The sequence below is a fragment of the Drosophila eugracilis genome, unplaced genomic scaffold (assembly GCF_018153835.1).
Source record: "Drosophila eugracilis isolate 14026-0451.02 unplaced genomic scaffold, ASM1815383v1 contig_1897, whole genome shotgun sequence".
In the NCBI taxonomy this organism is placed as follows: Eukaryota; Metazoa; Arthropoda; class Insecta; order Diptera; family Drosophilidae; genus Drosophila; species Drosophila eugracilis.
In genome coordinates this window covers 1,033,488-1,052,947 of record NW_024572751.1, presented here as the reverse complement: position 1 = coordinate 1,052,947, position 19,460 = coordinate 1,033,488, and the positions used below count along the sequence as shown (strand labels likewise).

Genomic DNA, 19,460 nt, shown 5'->3' with positions numbered 1-19,460 from the left:
CAACACTAATTGCCGGTCATTAATCGATACTGATGACGAAAATTCTAGCTATTTTTAACGGAAACCAAGAAGGTCTCTCACTAGGTAAGTTAAATGTAAATTTCTTGAAATTTAATCACATTAATAAAACAAAAAGTCTGATAAAAAAAATTATTATGGCTAGATCATATAAAAATTTATGGGGCGCAACTTTTGATGATATAAAGCTTTAATTTCTAACTAAGAAAAAATGAACAGCATGTCACTATTTTGGGGAATTTCCTAGGTGTAATACCAGACATTTATAGCTATCTACAGTGTTCAATCGATAGCGCCGGCTACTTCTAGTCCCATCTCCATTATCAGAACCAACAGATGCTGAGCCCTTGGAAAGTCTACGGATCCCGCGTGATAACTTAATCCCACTGATAAGCACAATGACGACCAAAGAAGCCAAGGTGGTATTGGTTGACATCGAAGGAACAACCACTTCGATCAGCTTCGTGCATGATGTCCTGTTTCCGTATGCCAAAAAGAATGTGGAAAAGTTCTTAGAGGAATCCTGGGCTGGAGATGATACCAAGCAGCTTGTCTACGATCTGCAGAAAGTACCTCAATTTTCCGATTTTAAGGCCTCATTAAGTACTCCGCCGACGGAAGTGGATGTAAAACTGATGACAGACTTTGTACGCTATCTTATTGACCAAGATCTAAAGGTCACGCCGATGAAAACGCTGCAGGGCCTCATCTGGGAGCAGGGTTATGCCAGCAAAGAGCTCAAGGGACAGTAAGTTTCATATGATACGTTACCCAAATTTTCATGCGTTATCAACACGTTGTTACTTTATGTTCTCGGTTTTTTTGCATCTACTATTACATTGGTAAATGCGAATTTTCAATTCAAAATTCTACTTTTTATCACATTAAAACTCTGATTCTGTTCTTGGTAGTAGATTATTAATGTATTCCATTTCCTTATCATGTTTAGTGTGTATGATGATGTTCCAAAAACGTTTCAAGCCTGGCAAAATGAGGGTCTCCAGATTGCTGTCTACTCCAGCGGCAGTGTTGCTGCCCAAAAGCTTATTTTTGGTTATAGTGTAGAGGGAAACCTGCAACCGTTTCTCAGTGCTCACTTTGACACACATGTGGGCCACAAGCAGGACCAGCAATCTTACAAAAATATAGCCAAGATATTAAACGAGGAACCACAGCACATACTGTTTCTCACGGACATTCCAGGAGGTAAGCGTTGGACTATTTTCTCTTACAATCCTAATGCTTGTTCTACATTTTACAACATTTTAGAAGCGGCTGCTGCTCAATCTGCTGGATTACAAGCCATTATCCTTGAGCGTCCTGGAAACGCCCCCTTAACAGATGATCAAAAAAGCTGCTTCGAGGTGATAACAGACTTCAAACCGCTTTTATCCCTCAAATTGCCGATCAATAAATCCCAAGCGTAGGTTAATCCAAAAAGAATACATATATTGTGACTAGGTGTTTAGAAATTAGGTGATTCTCTAGAGGAAGGCACGATCTACGCTGCACAGGTCGTCGCCGCTATCGTGGGTGGGCGTCTCTGTAACTAGTCCATGTGGCCGTCTTCCAGAGCGCTTGCTTCTTTGAGATTGCCTCGAGCAGGACTTTTCAGAACCATAAATTTTGCGCAGCTGCTGGAGCTTGGTATCTGTATCTGGGACTGGGCACTCCGACTTTTTCTTCCTCCGCTGCCGGCTGCCCTCGCACGAGTGGCGCATTTCCTCGCTACGACAGGTGTGGGTCAGCTTGCCTACTTCCGGTCCCCAGAAGGTGGGGCCCTCGAGGAGAAGAGGAGCGGATTTTACCCGCTGTCGCATCATTTCCATATGCAATTCGTATTGGCGTTCTTGGAAAGCTTGCTCTGCCTTCCGGGTGGCTAACCGAATTGATAACAAAGCCTTGTGAGATTCGCTGAGGGAGAAAAGTGTGATTAGGTTTATTAGAAGATTTACTTAAGGAATTTCACTTACTTTAGGGACAGTGACTTCCAAGCAGGGGTCTTTCTCACCTCCCAGTCAAATTGCGGACGGGGGTCATGAAAGGTGCAGTTGTTCTTTAGCTCCTTAACCTTTTTCCTGGAAACTTCTGCCCTCAAAGTGGCTGCAAGATTTGGCCGAGAAACTGGGTGTAATGGCGACACACTGGGCGTTCGTCTTTGGATCGGTTCCTCCGGCAGGTCGAAGATGCTTAGCGGTGGCAGTGGCTTCTCATCCTTAGCGGTAGAACTTGGCTTCGTTTTCCTCCCCCTGCCACGTCTTCCTCGAACTCTTCCTACAGTGGAGGCACTACTGCTTCGCTTCGATGAAGTGGTGGGCGATTGTATCTGTATTTTGGGGACCTCTTCCTCCTTACGGTGGGGGAAATAGTTGCTGAGCGCAGGCTGAACTGGTTTCGAAGGTTTGGATTGGCGTTCTGAGGTAGTTGAACATCCTTGAAGATCATTGACACTAAAGCACCTGCGCAGCATTTCTCTCCGACATTTAGCCCGTTCTGCTGTATGTTGGCCTGGATTGGAAGTTGGCTGGGAACGGTTTTGGCTCTGGGTCTGGCTGTGGGTCTGTGTTTGAGTCCCATTGCTGCTGGTGGATTTTGGCCTGCGAAACTCTGCTTCGAAACTTTTCAGCGACCTTTTAAAATCCGCCACCTCTACGGCAAAATCCTCCTTAAAGCTCTTTAGACGACTCAAATCCCTGAGGCACTTGTCGTACTCCTCGCTAAGACAACTGGAATTCGGAGTATGGACCACTGGGTGAGTGTCACATCTATTCTGATGCTCGGGGATCACTACGATTGGTGGCGGAGGAGCAGGATCCAGTGTCAGAGGACGCTTTTTTATCTTCTTCCCTTTGGACGGTCGTTTCTTAGACTTTCCAGGACCCATAGAACTGCTGCTGGCACTGGCGCATCGCTCTCGAGTCGGAGCAGCAGCTGGCTGGGACCGCAGTTCACGGCTTGTGCTTCGAAGACTCTCTAGCGTGGAGTAGAACTCGGAATGCTGCAGGTGCTTAACATCACAGTAGTCTAGAAAAAAATCATTACATATATGATTATGGTCCGAAAAGCCATTAAAAAAAACCTTTCTCCGAATTGGCTTTAAATGCCCAAATTATGAATAAAATAAACTTTAGTCGTAGAATCGAACTCACCAGGTATACTATCATAGAATTTAGCAAGGGACCTGACACCCATCTGGGTGCTCCACGCAGGTGTCTCGTTCTTCGGTGACGCAATGGGAGTCTTATCTGTCGGCTTCTTTCCTCCAAGGGAACAGAGCTTAGGGCGGTTGTAGACCGGAGCCGGACAGTTGTTACAAGGATCGATTGGCACTTTCACACAGGAATTGAGATAGTGTGAGCTCATGCTGCGAAAAGCGGAAGTCTGCTCTGAAATAGAAATAGATAATTGTTGCAAACGCGCTTTATCAATAAGCACAACCTGGAGTTGTTGCCAGCGGTTACCTTTTACTGTTTGTTTTTGTGCACTTCCGTTTTGAGCATACCATTCGCCAGGTCACGCACCGATTAGCTGTCCTGGTTTCGAAAGGACTTCCTTGCGCAGTCGCAATGAGGTAATATATCTATTAATGTTCCGAATCTTTATTACCCTTTTTAAATATATAAAAAATTGCATTTTAATAGTAACGGATGGTTTCTACAGTTAATAAGGATATTATATTTGACATGAACAGATTCATAGAGCTAAATAAAAATACTGACATGATGAAAATATATTTTCATTGTTTTTTAAGGTTAAAATTAACATTTTAAAGAGTTGAATAATAAATAGACAGATTTATATAATAGCAGAAGATTTACCATTTTCCAAAATTTCAGAATTTCGATATCAAGTCAAGTTCCAATTTTATAAATAAAAATAGTAATAAGCATTGCCTTTCGGATTGACAATCCAAATTTGGATAGAAAATTTAAAATTTGGCGCTTTAATTAATTATCGATAATCTGATATAGTTTTTTTAGGTGCCTTATTCAAGATCAGAATATTAATTTATAAAATAATATATTTAATTTTTTTATATATATATTCCACAAAAGGTTCAATCAGATAACGATTTAAATTAATCGATTGTTGTAAAATAAATAAATATCGATTTAAGAAAAATCGAAAGCACTGAACTGTCGGATTTCGATCCACCCCTAGCTCGCAGAAAACAAAGACCAAAAACCACCAAACAGTAAAGCGGCGTATTTCGCCAGCGGAACGTGAAAACATTCGATCTCACCTGTGCGCGTGATTTGTGCAAACGTCATTGTGAACCGAACACATTGAAAATCGGCGAATTTTTTGGTGGAGATTTCAGAACCCCACACCCCCCTAAATTACAGTCATCCACGCCACAAGCAAAATGAGGCTGTTAGCGGCAGCAACAGTTGCGCTTCTATTGCTTTTGTGCCAAGCAGCTGGCGAGAAACTCACAGAGGAGGGAGTGCGACAGGAACAGGGCGATGCTGAGGTAAGTGTGCGTGTGTTGTTTTGTTATGATTCAGCAACGCGACTATTTCCACATCAAAACGCTTTTGCGAGGGCCAACAAAATAACGTAATCCCCTTCAAAGTGACTAAGGCTTGGGGGCAGGGATAACGGTTTAACATTAAGCGAAAAATATGCAATTTTACAGTTAACGCTCACTCTCTCTCACCCGCTTGCCGAAACACACACATGCACACCTGCTCATCTACACACCCATACCTATACTTACACACACTCGCCATATTGGCTGATGGGCCGTTGTTTGCTCTTGCTTTAAGTACACAGAAAAAAGAATATCAAATCTATGTATGTTTACATACAGTCCAACCTCCGTAACTTAAACAGAGGCCTGTGAATGAATTCATGTTAGAGTACACTTATAAATAGTTCCACTTTAAAGAGATATAAAGCAATACATGTCGAATGAAAGTCTTGTTAAAATAGGATAAAATAGGCGTAGGACATCTACAATCTAAAAACTTTTATTTTTCCAATTGAATTTGTTTCGTTTACTATTTTATTTATACACTTGTCGTTGACAATCACTCCTATCTGATTCAAAAGATATTGCACATTTAGACTCTGTAAACCTTCGATGAGCTCTATTTTTCTGGTTTCTATTTAGTGCTCTATTTCCCTGGTACCGCTTATCTGTTACGGCCTTTGTTTATTTTGTGACGCGTCAGCTGTTTACTTCTCTTTTTGACCGATAGAAACCCATTGATCCCCAGACTACGCTGTTTTTCCAACTGCTTCTTATCGGGCTATTTAATCGTTCCCACTAGTCCGTTCAAAATTGCTTTGTGCGCTGAAATTGCGTTTTAATTTCTGCCTTTCAAGTGGACTTTCATGAAATGGACGCGGAATTTAAATTTGAAAAGAGGATTTCACGACTTCCGTCGGAATGGGTTTAACCCTAGACAACCTTGTTTTTCTTTTTGCTGAAAATGTTTATATTTAGAGTAAAATGTATGATAACATGTTACCCAATATAGAAATATAAGGGTAACGAAAGAAAAAACGACTTAAGGTCGTATTCATCCCTGTGCTAGCTATCAACCCTAATATTAACTTAAGACCAAGCCTTCTTTTGTTTCCATACCTTTGAAACTGGAGGGTGCTTTATGTTACCTCGTTTTATTATTACATATAAGCAGATTCATCAGAAAATGAACATTTTAAATTATATCATGATATTTCCTTATACAAGACACGATTTACTGTGTTTAAACTTTAAAGTGTTTAAAAGCGGTGAACAACTGCCCACTTAGTGCACAGGTTTTCATAAACAAATTTATTTAGAAAGCGATGAGTATCTCCAACGAACAATGGACTTTTATTTAGTCTAGCGACGTCAGTTAGCAGTCAGAAGTGTTTTTGTGTGCATTAATAATTTCAATGGCAATACAGTGGTTGTACAACGAATGCATTAAATTAAAACAATTAAACGGATATAAAATTATTTTCATATTAAAAACTTAAGATTTCCTTCAACTAGTACTTATATTGTTTATGTATTTATTTCTTTGGGTTTCAGAAAACAGAATTTAACATAATATAACTTTTTCATGAATTAGACATTCGATATAGAATAGGACAAGCTGAACAAGAAAGTCTATCAACTGCTTGAAGAGTACTAAATATGACAAAATTTGTCAGCAGGCAGGCCATAATTGATGATATCAACTTAAATAAATAATTCCGAGAAATCTTCGGAAATTTATGTGCACACCACTGCGAGAACCTGAACAGATTTCAAATTGTGATTAACTGATCCATGATTCAGAAGGGGAACAGATTTCAATTTAAATAAATTAAATTTTCTGTTTGTGGTGCTTCAGTGTGCCCCCTCCGTCCACCAGAATGCCACAAAGTAATGTGCTAGATTAATGACTGAGAGAGCACAGCCTGTTAGCCCCTCATCCCTTTAGAGGAGACCTGGCTGGACTTTGGGGTGATGCCATTTGGAGCAGCGTCATCAATATCAATTAAATTGCCGGCAGGCAGCAGGGCAAAAACGGGAACCAGAAAAAAATCTCACAGCATTCATCATACTCCGGCAAACAAAAATATTTGTATATGCAAATAATTAAATATAACGTAAAAAGGGTTCAACGAGTTAAAGCCACAGCGATGTGGAAGGGCGGGCGGGGGGGCAAGAGTCCGGCCACTTGAATTATTTACCGCGTCGCATTTCGAATGTTGAATTTTAATTTGACGCATGCCTCAATGAAAGCAGAAATAAGTTTAAATAAACAGAGTTAAAATGGTGATTTAACAAAGGACCGAAAGGGTTGTACCCATTACTGAACTGTTTCGTAACTCCGTGATTTTTAAGCTGTAAAAAACATTTATGAAGTTATATAAAATGAATCGTTAAGGGAGTGTAAGCATTAATTTTAGTTTATAATAATATACTAGTTGCAGGAACCTAATATACCCGAAAATGGCATAATAAAGGGGTAAATACAAAGGGGAAAGAAGCTCTGAAACGCACGCACAGAGACTAGAAAGAATGCATAGAAAAATTTGCATAAATGAATATTATTGCGGAACTATATGCGCGGATATAGCCACAAATACCAAACACATCCACATCCACGTCCACGCAAATATTTATGAGTACACACGGGTATAATATGCGAGTATAATATACATATTCATTCAGTCAAGTCAGCGGCAAGATTCGCAGAAAACTTGCTGCCAACTTATGGGCTACTATTGTCTCACAAATCTCTGTCGGCGGATTGGAGTAGTCGGAGGGGTTTATGACTGTCATTTAGGAAATCAAATCGGATGATTCACAAACCACAAAAACAAAGGCCAAGAAAAAAAGCGATGGACGAATCTATCGATGTCTCTGCCAGCAAATTGTCGGCGGTTGTCAAATGGGAATCTTCTTTCTGGCTTTTGGCTTTATGTAAATCAGCTTGGGAATGTGCTGACTCCGCCCGTCGAAGTCTCTATGCATCGATCCATCCATTTGTCTGGGCGTCCTTTGTATAATTTTGAGCATGATTTGCCGCCTAATAGAAATGCCAAAGGAAATTACGGCATTGGACCCACTAAATGGTTTGGCCGGCCCAAGACAACGAGACCCAATCCACTCCCATCATCCCATCTTCCCACCTCCAATCCCTATGCCAATACTCCACATTCGACACAGAGGGCGCAAATTAGCACCCAGGGGAGCTGTGAAGGCAAAGTTTATAATGAGCTTGGCCAAAAGGGGGCCAATCTGTGGGTAAATGCCGGGGGTGCGGCATGTGTGCGTGTGTGTCTCCATTGTCTGATTGGAAATTTAAGCAGGCATCCCAAGTGCTGTTGCATTAGCTATCTTATTTAAGGATCTAAAATGTATAACTATTTTATAGACTAATGTTTGTTCACTTTATTAATACATTATAAATGCGATTATATTAAAGTTAAATTAGTCAAATAATAATGTGATTTAAGATAACCAATCTTATTAAAATTGAAAAACGCACATGGTTGTAATTAGTCTGTCAGTAGTGTTAAATAATTGTTTTTCAATTTAAATATTTTGATAAAAAATATTTTAAACTTAAGCTCCAAACTTGTGTCAGCACTATGCAGTAGTGGGGGGTGGGGTGCTTCGGGTTGCGATGGTTAATGCATAAGCTTAAAACTATGAGTGGTGGGGGGTCGGAGGTCAGGAGACTATCTATTGACTGTGGGTTAGGTTGCCATGCCATGACGCCAATAGAGGGCGGATGGGATGGGGACTGAATCTGCAGGTGTCCTGATGCCAGATAGCACCGAACAAAGCCAATATCATTCCAAAGATGCTTGCGTGAAGCGTGGTTGGAATTTAAAATTTCAGCATCGGTTATTAGTTAGTGCAAGATATGGAATTTCCCAAAATCAGCACATAAACTACAAGCTCACATGTGGTAAGCAATGTGCAGACCCAATTGAAACCCCAAAATGTTGATGTCGAGGCTGAATAAATCAATTTAAGACGAAGACGAGATGGTTGAGTATTGACAAACACGCCAAAGACTGTTTACTTAAATTTGAAATCAGTTCACGTGGGAAACTGAAATATTATCTTGAAAGTCTTGTCAAATTCGTCAAATAAAAAACTCTACAGTTTCACATTGTATCTTCTGGTCTTAAGCTTTGTTTAATTATTTTGAGAGACCAATATATAAATAAATATATATCTCATTTTAGTTAATAATGATTAAGTTCAAAGATAAGCTGTGCACAGTCTATCTATCATATGTATTATGTATCATTTATTAATATCTATTATATATAGAGAATAGTAAACACTCAAAATATAAACAGAAACAAAAAGAACCCATTACGTCAACTTATTAAGGTCCAACTACATCCAATATGTATTCACATCTGAGCACAAGATGAGAGATGAACTTGATTTTATTAAAAAATCGCATCTTCTGGCAGCATTATGTAAATGTGCTAACCCAAGAGTCGCTCTGAATGGGATTCAGCGAGCACAGCAGGTGCCCGAAGAAAGCCCCCTGCCAAGGTTAATGTCTTTATTAACACTAAAACACGCCCAAAACGTGCGCACCTCATCAAAGCCCAAAAGTGCGGCATCTTCACCTTGGACACAAGTGTGTTGCACAACGCAGATAGTCAGTTTCTCAGATTCCGACTCAGATTCGGATTAAGCAGGCTAAACCCCTTACCTTAGTTTTGATACAATACCGGTTTGTCGACCCATAGGTGGGGTGAGGATGGGAGAGGGAATGGATTCACAGAGCCGGTCGTGCGTAAGTGGATTTCAAAATGTTAATGGGCTGCGTGGAAAAAATTAAGTCACCAATGACAGAATATCGCCGCGATGATGATGTTGGCGTTGCATTTATTTGCCTGCCAAGCGGGCCAATCGCTTTAATTAAACTTTAATTAAAAACAACACAAGCCAAATTGCCAATTTGCAGTGGCTGCGCTGCCACTACTCTGCCGCTGCGACGTAACGTTTGCTCGTTGATGTTTGCGATGATTCAATTAAAGTTTTTCAACACTGCCATCAGAGCACGGCTTAATGCGCAACACCCGACTCTTTTCGAAAGCGTTTCGTTTAATATTTCCCCGGAACCGTTTACACTGGCAGATTTTGTGTTTACACACGGGTTCAGTAAGCCACTGACTGCAACAGGGGCTTATGGTGTTGGCCCGTTGTGTTTGTCCAGATTGGGGAATTGGCTGATTGATGGAAAGTGTCCGGAAAATACGCTCGCTAAAATACACACATTAACTACTTCATATGCAGTTGATGCGCAGAGAGTGGAATTAAACACCTGTTTTCAAGCGGACCTCTTTTGCATAATTTAAACTTGTGCGAAATTCCGTTCGACATGATTTACCCAATTCAATTATTCATTCATACAGTAGTTCTGCTTCAAATTGAATATTTGAATAAATTTAAATGACTCGTGGCTAAAGAAGTCTTGCAGTTTTCAGAAATAAGCTGGCTATATCTCGTCCTTAATTAATACATCCTTCAAGGAAGATAATCCTTGTATGAAACCATTACGGCATTTAATAAATAGGTTGATTACTTTTAGATAATGTACCTCCGTTCGCATTCCAAAGTATCGCCACTACAATCCCTTGATGCGCTCAGTGCAGAGCAGTGTATTAAAAGATGGCAACAGGCATACTGAGTATTGCATAAATTGGTTGCTCTTTTGCCAAGGAGTTGCCAGGACGACAACTAGAGCGAACCTACCAAGTGGGCGTTGCGAAGAACTTAAAATCCCATCAACGTGTTTTGGTATGGCTTGCTATGTTGTTTAAAATGCCATAAAGTTTAATTGAAAAACAAGCTCCGGCCGCTCCGATGCTCCAATGCTCCTTCTCCAAACCATCTCCATCCATTTTCCACCACCCACTCAACATAATCAGCTTGAGCATCAGGCGGGCATCAACGTCGCTAGCAGTGACGCAACCGCTGTCAAAAGTTTTTATGCATTTTTCGGCTTTTTGTCACGACGTCAGCGGCAATGAGGATGAACGACCAAAACGTCAACAAGACGCCAAGTATTCCATTCCCCCAAACTACCCGATGACCCTATCCTCATCCTCCGTGGGCCGCAGTCACTGTCAACTGCAATGCATCAGCAGCAATAGCAGCCATACACTCCGCGAAATATGGAGTTTTCCAGTTGAGTTATCTATTGTCTAATACTGAACTCTGCAATGACATACTGAACTAAAATATTTATGTTTCGGATATTGTTTGTTTGGCATACAACCAAAGTTGAGTACGCTCTTAGATGTCTTCAGCTACAGATTTTCAAGAACATCAGATCATTTTTATGAAATTCTCCTTAACAGATGTTACCCACTTACCTAATAGTTTTGACCACGTATTTGGATTTCTCTTTGTCGCACAATTTAAAAATTCTACCTAACTTACTAATTTAAATCAAAGTTCGTTTTGAAGACCTGCCTTAATCATTCAATTAAAAACTTCCTACTCTTAGAAGAACGCACTACGAAATTCTCTTAGTGCTCTAACAGAAGCAAAACTGGCTGCATTCGAAGCTAGTTGACTGCCTTTTTGTGATTCCGATTTTTTAAATTATTCAGCAAAATCCGTCTGCGGTCGTCCGTCCGTCGATCCATCTCTGTGTCCCACTGACTGTCTGTCATCGGCTTTTTGCATTTGTGTCTCATCATTTATCGATGGATGCTGCTGCAATGCTCCGCAAACCGGTTCGGTGTGGCTCGCATCGTTTCGTTTCAGTTTCGTTACGGCGGTTAATTAGTTTTTGTGGCCTGAAAAGCCCAGTCAAGCGTTGGCCAGTGATTGACTTGATTGGTCATCTGATGTCCCGATCCGATGCCGCAGTTTGACCGCAATTGCAGTTGCAATTATGCGGAGTTCATTAGGCTTTAGGCCCGGTCAGTCGAGCAGGTGCATAAGGGGGGCGTTACAGCGATTAACTGAGCCTTTGAGGCACGGACATTATGCCTTGCAATGCATTCACTTATAATTAACCTAAGTCCCCGCCCCGCAATGCCTTGCTGTATTTTAAATGAAGGGGATTTTCCTACTCACTCGCTGGTGTGATATCAAACCACCCACAAGTCCCTCCTCCCTACCCAGTTTAAAGTGCGTTCCATAAATTTGTAATCGTTTAATGGGACGTTTAAAAAAGATAAATACATTACTGCTTAGCCTATTATGTGAATATGATGGAATAAGGAATCATAATCAGAATAATAAATCTACATTTTCTGTGTTTTAAACTGATTAAACTGTTTCGCGATTAACAACATATAAAAATTTTAATATCACATCGGACATGGAATAGATTACTGAAATACTGTTATCCAACTCACATCAAGCTCACACTGGAGTGCAAGTGGTGAAAGTTCAGCTTATAAATTAACAAAAAAAAAACCTTGTTGGCTTTTTGTGTGTGTCTGACATTGGACGAATTAATTGTGTTTGACTGTTATTCGTATTCATAATCCAGAAAGCGGAAAATAATGCCACTGGCAAAAATAATTTGTGGGATTAACCATGTAGGTCAACAGGCTTAAAGTTGTTGGTCACACTGCATCGCTTAATCACACAATCACCACACGGCTTGGCTTGCCACATCCGAACATCACTCACGCACGCCCCTATAAACGCACTCTTATCCGAACACGGCATCCGGATCACCATGTCATAATTCCAACCGAAATCTCTTTGTGTGTATCCTTATATGTGTTTTGCTTTTTGTTTCGTCTTTCCCTCAACACAACACACCAATTCCCAAACACCCAAATCCGTTGGAAAATCCCGAAACCTGAATAAACAGAGCACGGAAACTCCGGAAACGACTACGGATCAAGCGGTGAGTGAGCCACCGATCAAGCTGGTCCATGTACTGAATCCCGGAGAGCGGGAGTATCTGTCCCCCAACCTGATTGGGGTCCAGAACATAGCCATGACCTTTCTGCCCCTGTCGATGAACTTCCTAAATATCATCGATGCCTATCGGGAAATCGACGCCGGAGTGCGGTACGAGATCCTGCTAAATGCGTTCGACACGAAGGCGAAGCGGCCGGAGGACGCAGACCTAATCTGTCGGTTGGTTATCTTGGAGAAGCCCTGGCTGCGCACTCAGTGGTGTGACAAATACCGCGAATTGATCACCTCCAATTGCACCGACACGGCGGAGAACTCGGTGAACGGAGATCCAGGAGAGAAAGCACGTCTGCTGAACGAAAAATACGTGAGTAATAACATCTTCAATGGCGGTCAAAGGAACGAGCTGAGCGACGCAGAGATGGCCAATCTGGAGTCCCAGATCATTACTAACCTTGGGCCCATGAAGCGGAAGGTCAGCCTGACCAAATCCGTTCCAACTGTTGCGTCCCCTCCTGCTGCAGCTGCTCCTAGTGATACCTTGGCTCCTGTTGCCATAACAGTCGTCCAGTTAGGTCCACCTGAAGCCACTAATGAGACCGCCACGGCAATTAGCATTGATGAGGCGGAAAAAAAGGCGGAAGAGGTGGAGGAGGACAAGCACGAAGAGGAGGCTGTAACCTCCACCACAATCGCCACTGAGCTGAACGATAATGAGAAGCGTTGGCTCGACGATTTCCTATCGGTGGGTGCGTATAATTTCGAAAAGAGCCAGGAAAAGGAGCAGCAGCAGGAGGAGACCGTTCGGGAGCAGAAGGACCCTGAGGTGGAGGCTACTACTATACCAACTGCTTCATCATGAATATCCTCATTATCATCCGAATCACACACACACAACCACTCACCCACACCCATCATTCACTGTCTCTGTCTTTCACACATAAATACTCTTTATACATACTCACCTTAATGCGAACAATAAAAAAGGAAAATGTTATTTAATTGAATTTATTTAAGCTTGCCTTTTCACCTGATGCCGATGATGATGATGATGATGATGATGAAAATGGTGATGTGATGATAGGGATTGGGTGGGTGAATGGTTTCGCCCGGATTTCTCGTTTTAGCACCCCCGCAAAACACTTATTTCACCTTAATAATCAAATGAGTTTCCGCTCTCAAATTACGGCCGCAATCTGTTTAACCCGGCCGTATCTTAGCCGTATTCCTAGCACCTGGGGAGGGGCCATCTGCGCCTGTCTATATGTCTTGGGGGATCCCAAGTGCCGCTATATATGAGAGGTTAAGTGGGTGGGGTGTGGGATGCTGCCCCTCCAGCTCGCCGTGCAGTGCCCACGGTGTCGACAGAAGCAGCAGCAGAAACACACAGAGTGCGAGGCAAGTGTTCTCATTATCCTCGTGCTCTAATTTTTACAGCGGTTGGCTCTGTGGTGCCACGCACAGTGGGTCGAAGGCGATTTGTCTCTTGGGGTGGGCACTTTCCACCCGACTTAACCCAGAGAACATAAGGGGTTAAATAATCAACGACAGAATCTGCAATTTTAATGGCTGGAACGCTACTTTGAAGATTGCGTTTAATGTGTAAAAGCAATTTAAATTTCAGTCCCTTGATAGGGCATATCTCCTCCTACATTGCTTTGTTTCTTACAAAATATTAAAAAAATCAGTGGCCTTTGCTTGGGGTTTTATATTAAATGAAATTGATTTATTCGACTTTAAACCCCGTTTCACAAAATGTTATTGTAATCGTTGTAAACTGACGAAAAATTAGATATACGAATATCATTACTGCAGTAGCTCTTCACTTCTAATAAATAAAACTATTAATTACAGAGTTTAAGTCCACACATCGGTGGATAAATGAAATTTGAATTGAAATAATAATTCGATTGAATCTGTGCTGGACATGTTCAACAATCGGAAACCTCTTTCCAACATTATTTCCAACCCATATGAGTGCCTAATGAGCTCTTGGAAAAGTCATCGCGGAATAAATTAATTAAGTGCTTTGAAAATGAGAACCATTCAGTTGCATTCCTGATTTACGCCAACTATCACAAAGTATAGAGTCGCGTTCGGCACTTGACTGTCAATATATCCAAATGGATTTCACAGGCCATTGCACACTCCTCCAATCCCACTTCTGATCATTCCCACATAGGGAAGCCACCCACATCATTGCCTAGCCCACTGTGCCCCCAGGGTCGTTGAAACATCATTTACGTTATAATTCTTATTGAAATACACATTTGAATTAACAGCTCCCGCTTCGGTGCTGGGATGGGCTGGGTGCGGGTTGGATTGTAGGCCAGGCCAACCAGGCCAGCAGGAGCCAGGCTGGAAAAGGAACTGCTGGGCAGGCAGCTTAATGAATTCATGTTCGGACACAGGCTGCACACATCGAATCGGATGGCATGGGACTCCCATCGACACACGGCTCGGTTGCTCCTTCTTTTTGTGTTCCTGTATTTTTAATTATACACACGTCGCAACCATTACATTCCATTCGGTATTGTTGTCGCATCTAGATGACCTGCACTCGGAAAATAGTTATAGCCTAAGTTTGATCTCAACTAACTAGTGACCTTTTAAAACTGGAAACTGTTAATTCAGCCGTTTATAAACAGTCATCCGTAGATCAGCGATAAAAACTTAAGACATCTCCATACATAGTAAGGCAATAATCTTCTGAGTGAACCCACTGAATTCTACCAGAACCATTTATGGTATTTCCTTACTAGCCCATATCCAATAGTCAAATTGTCTATATATTTCACACATATATATATATTTTCAATATATAAATGGTTTGTATCAAGGCTTTGGAAGCTAAATCAAATGTGTAGGAAAAATATTTTCCCACTCTTTTACCAACGAATGTTCTTTTCGAGCCTTTTAGGCCATCAAATGTTTTGAGCGTGACTCCACCTGCAGTCCCCATTCGCATTCGCCATGTCAGTTGCCTGGCTGCGTCAGCAGGAGCAGACATTCGGCTCCTGGCTGTGGCTGTGGCTGCGGCCCCGGATCCTCAGAAACCAACTCCCATCAACGGCATCAACATATCACCATCATCGATGCCAGCCGGCAAACGAGTATCCAGCCAAAATGTTTGGTTTAATTGGTTTTGTGTTCGGCATTGAATGGTTTATGGGCCGCATGTGTCTGTCGGTGTTATTGTTGTCCTATTCCACAACTGGAGATGTGCAGAGATGGAGGGGAGATGCCTTTTGGGCCTTCATGTTTCTTGTCGCAACTCTTCTAGCCACGTGTACAGTACGTCTGTGTCGTTCTGTCAATTTCGGTAATGTAAATTCAGACATGTCCTTGTTTCATTTGCATTCGTATGTAATTTATGTGCCATTCCCGCAGAACTCCCGTCACATTTCCTCACTTTTTAGGGTCGGAGGTCTGATGTGGTGACAGCTGCGTGTCTGTTTGTAATGGATAAGTGTTTCCGTGTTGCGTAATTAGCACGAGATTAACGAACTCTCAGGCACCAAACAAAGGGCTTATTTGGTTTGACTTTTGGCATGCTCCAAAGGGCGCTTTTGTCAGGGATATTGTATAAAATTGGTGAAATCTCTGCTTATCCTTCTAATTCTTAAATAAATAACTAAAGATTACTTCTCTGGGGAAAAATAATCTATGATAACTATGATATCTATGATAAAATGTTAGAACCTTTATAGACATATAAGATTTCTAATATTAATAGTAATCTAAAAGCCAGTTTTATACCTTTAAAAGGTTAAAATGTTTGGACAAATTTTTAAAGAAATTATTGTTACCAGCAGATGTCGCCATGTGCCAATCTATTGGCGCCATCTGTTGCGGAAACTATATTTTTGAAAGAATATCTTTCAAATCTCAGTCCAAACTCAGTTCTCTAGATATCGACGTTTATATGGAAAAATCAGGAATTTGTTCACCTTAGTAAGCGGTATAAAAAGAACTTCCTTTGGAGCTAGAATGTCCCACAAAAATATATTTAAAAACGAGATCCAAGTAGGTCTGAAACAAAGTTGTCATTATCGCCTGACTTGAACTTTAAATTTCAGTTGACATCACTCGGTAAACTCGAACTGAACCCTCAAAACCAAATACTTTTTCTAATATTTTTTAAGGTGCGGAAAGGGGTAATACCTTTTGAAAATGGTTTCCGAATTAAGATATCCTTTCTGCAGAGAGTCTTTCCACGATGAAACAATTCGCGCTGACGACCTGCATTCGCCGCATCTGGATCATGTCCGGTTGGTTGCGCCAAGAGGCGGCTATAGCTGCTGGTATGTTGGTGGTGCAGCGTCATGAGGTGCAGAAGAGGGGGGAGGAGGAGCTCAAGGTTGAGCAGCAGGTGGCAGCCAGCGGCGGAAACGTGGGCGTCGACTCTGAAGGAAGACTCCGCCGTGTGCGCTTGCTCGACGACTACATTCTGCCGTATGAGTGCGGATTCTGATTCCTCAAGGCTTAACTCCCGTTCTCCGATCTGGTTGTGCGCTTTAACATGTCCTATATCCTTAAGTTAGTTTTTTTCGCTTTTTGGAGGATTTCGCTGTCCACGCTTAGGGAGTTCAAAAATGAAACGAGGGAGACTCTTTCGAGGAGACAAAATCACCGAATTGTCAACGAAGTGGATACTCCACCTGACCGGGCAATAGAAACCTTTGAAATCCAAGGAACGGCTCCGAAAATCTGTCAAACTTGGTTTATGAAAAAATTTTATTTTTAAAAATTAGTTCGCGTTCATCGCTGTATTTTTGCGAATTTAAAATTAAGCAATATTGGTATCGAAATTATTATAAAGTTGCTCCAAAATGTCAAAATAAATATTTTAGAGATGGAAGCTGGAGGTCCTTTGCATATAAATAATATCTTAAAATATTAAATCCTCTTAAGTTAAAAGAATCTCGAGTGCTTCATGTAGATTTCTTCCTTAGCCATACCATATTGCATTCCTTAAAAAATATGTAACAGTTGAAAGTGTACAAGGAAGGTACATATCTAATCTAAATCAAAATAAAGTCAAAAAAGATGTAGAGGGATAACTTGGGATAATTTTAAAAACTATATTTAGCCGGTTTTCTGTCATATTCATATTTATTTATCTTGCAGGTTCATCGCAGCAGACGCAGTGCCAACGACATCTTGGGTGGACACAAGGCTTATAATGAGGCGGCGGCAAAGGCGCAACTGCAAGAGTCGCTTAACAAACTTACATCAGAAGGCCCTCATTACAAGTAAGCAATAATAAGCATTAAAGCTTTCCTAACTTATTCTTTACTCTAAATTTTTACACTTATCCAATATCACTTACACTTATCCCAATTTAAAATATTTCTGTTTTTATAATTTCCAATTTAAAATGTAAAAAGGTTAAATATCAATAATTTTACTAAAGACTTACCAATTCTTATACTTTTCTCTCTCTTTTAGAATCGCGAAGGTTTACTCAGCTTCAAGACAAGTAGTTTCTGGCAACTTGACCCGCATTGACGCGGATCTAATCGATGGCTCGGGCACCAAGCACCGCTGCATCGTGGATATTTGGACGAAGGCCTGGGTGAGGACAGAAGAACACGAACTCACCTTTAAGTGCCGCAACCAGGCGCCGGTTTATGCTCGTCACAGCCGGTCCGTGGAGTGGGCCGAGAAGAAGACGCATAAGAAGCACAGTCATCGCTCTCTGGACAAGGTGGATCATCTGTTCCATAAGTTCCAGGTACGATTTGGCCGCCGTTACGTGAGCACCGCCGAACGCCAGATGCGCCTGCGAATCTTCCGGCAAAACCTGAAGACCATCCAGGAACTTAACGCCAACGAAATGGGAAGTGCCAAATACGGAATCACGGAGTTTGCGGACATGACTAGCTCGGAGTACAAGGAACGCACTGGACTGTGGCAGCGTGATGAGGCAAAGGCCACCGGCGGTTCGGCGGCTGTAGTGCCGTCATACCCCGGTGAGCTGCCTAAGGAGTTCGACTGGAGGCAGAAAAATGCTGTCACCGAGGTCAAGAACCAGGGATCGTGCGGCTCATGTTGGGCCTTCAGTGTGACGGGCAATATCGAAGGCCTGTACGCCGTGAAAAACGGAGAACTAAAGGAGTTCTCCGAGCAGGAGCTGCTCGACTGTGATACCACGGATAGTGCCTGCAACGGTGGCCTCATGGACAATGCCTACAAGTGAGTGGAAGACATAATACTAACAGAATTTAACGAATATTCCTTCCACAGAGCCATTAAGGATATTGGCGGCCTGGAGTACGAAGCTGAGTACCCATACAAGGGTAAGAAGAATCAGTGCCACTTCAACAAGACCTTGTCTCATGTCCAGCTATCCGGATTTGTGGATCTGCCCAAGGGCAACGAAACCGCCATGCAGGAGTGGCTGCTCACTAATGGACCCATATCGATTGGTAAGGCAAATTTAAAAGGAAACATTTAAGTCCACTCTAATCAATCGATATCTTTCCAGGCATTAATGCCAACGCTATGCAGTTCTATCGTGGAGGCGTTTCACATCCCTGGAAGGCCTTGTGCTCTAAGAAAAACCTAGACCACGGTGTACTGGTAGTGGGCTATGGCGTCTCCGACTATCCCAACTTCCACAAGACCCTTCCCTACTGGATAGTGAAGAACTCATGGGGTCCACGCTGGGGAGAGCAGGGCTATTATCGCGTTTATCGTGGTGACAACACCTGCGGCGTCAGCGAGATGGCCACTTCAGCTGTGCTCGCCTAGACTTCATTTAAGTCCATCTTATATACATACATACGACTATATCTAGGTTAATACTTCAGCCAATAACTTTGTGTACAATTCTGTTGAAATGTTCTCAACCGACGAAACCAGGAAGTCGTTAAGTTTTAGAGCTTCGCAAATACAGTATAATCATTTCGGACATCTGTAATCTCACGAAAAAGTCTGCATCCACATATTCTGCTTTCAATTGAAATAACAATAAATTGTACAAGAATTAAATCTTACCAGCTACTTATCACTGACCCAGGGGATATTATATTTTAAAATCGATGCCAGCCTTGGTGGCAGCAACAGTTGGTCCTGAACAGTG

General features: G+C 41.8%; 4 protein-coding genes across 6 annotated transcripts; 3 read left to right on the top strand and 1 right to left on the bottom strand.

Annotated features, from left to right (window-relative positions):
* Window positions 1–345: 345 nt before the first annotated feature.
* Window positions 346–1,461, top strand: LOC108114982 (enolase-phosphatase E1). The gene is made up of 3 exons (XM_017226213.2): window positions 346–766; window positions 968–1,224; window positions 1,288–1,461. Exons 1-3 carry the CDS (start codon window positions 417–419, stop codon window positions 1,443–1,445), a joined length of 765 nt encoding a protein of 254 aa, XP_017081702.2. The 5' UTR covers window positions 346–416; the 3' UTR covers window positions 1,446–1,461.
* On the bottom strand, window positions 1,453–3,590 carry LOC108114980. Its single transcript, XM_017226211.1, has 4 exons — window positions 3,480–3,590; window positions 3,168–3,404; window positions 1,992–3,042; window positions 1,453–1,932 (listed from the first exon to the last, which is right to left on the bottom strand). Exons 2-4 carry the CDS (start codon window positions 3,379–3,381, stop codon window positions 1,503–1,505), a joined length of 1,695 nt encoding a protein of 564 aa, XP_017081700.1. The 5' UTR covers window positions 3,382–3,404; window positions 3,480–3,590; the 3' UTR covers window positions 1,453–1,502.
* Window positions 3,591–4,173: 583 nt separating this feature from the next.
* Window positions 4,174–19,369, top strand: LOC108114984 (putative cysteine proteinase CG12163). Of its 2 annotated transcripts, XM_017226215.2 has the most exons (6): window positions 4,174–4,492; window positions 12,324–12,740; window positions 17,504–17,628; window positions 17,825–18,571; window positions 18,623–18,804; window positions 18,864–19,369. In XM_017226215.2, exons 1-6 carry the CDS (start codon window positions 4,385–4,387, stop codon window positions 19,127–19,129), a joined length of 1,845 nt encoding a protein of 614 aa, XP_017081704.1. In that variant the 5' UTR covers window positions 4,174–4,384; the 3' UTR covers window positions 19,130–19,369. The 2 variants fall into 2 exon arrangements, with proteins under 2 accessions (XP_017081704.1, XP_017081705.1); XM_017226216.2 differs by lacking the exon at window positions 12,324–12,740 and having other exon boundaries at window positions 4,176–4,492.
* LOC108114985 lies at window positions 13,441–17,234 on the top strand. 2 transcript variants are annotated; one of them, XM_017226218.2, is made up of 2 exons: window positions 13,441–16,465; window positions 16,519–17,234. In XM_017226218.2, exon 2 carries the CDS (start codon window positions 16,593–16,595, stop codon window positions 16,845–16,847), a length of 255 nt encoding a protein of 84 aa, XP_017081707.1. In that variant the 5' UTR covers window positions 13,441–16,465; window positions 16,519–16,592; the 3' UTR covers window positions 16,848–17,234. The 2 variants fall into 2 exon arrangements, with proteins under 2 accessions (XP_017081707.1, XP_017081706.1); XM_017226217.2 differs by having other exon boundaries at window positions 13,452–16,518; window positions 16,579–17,234.
* Window positions 19,370–19,460: the final 91 nt, after the last annotated feature.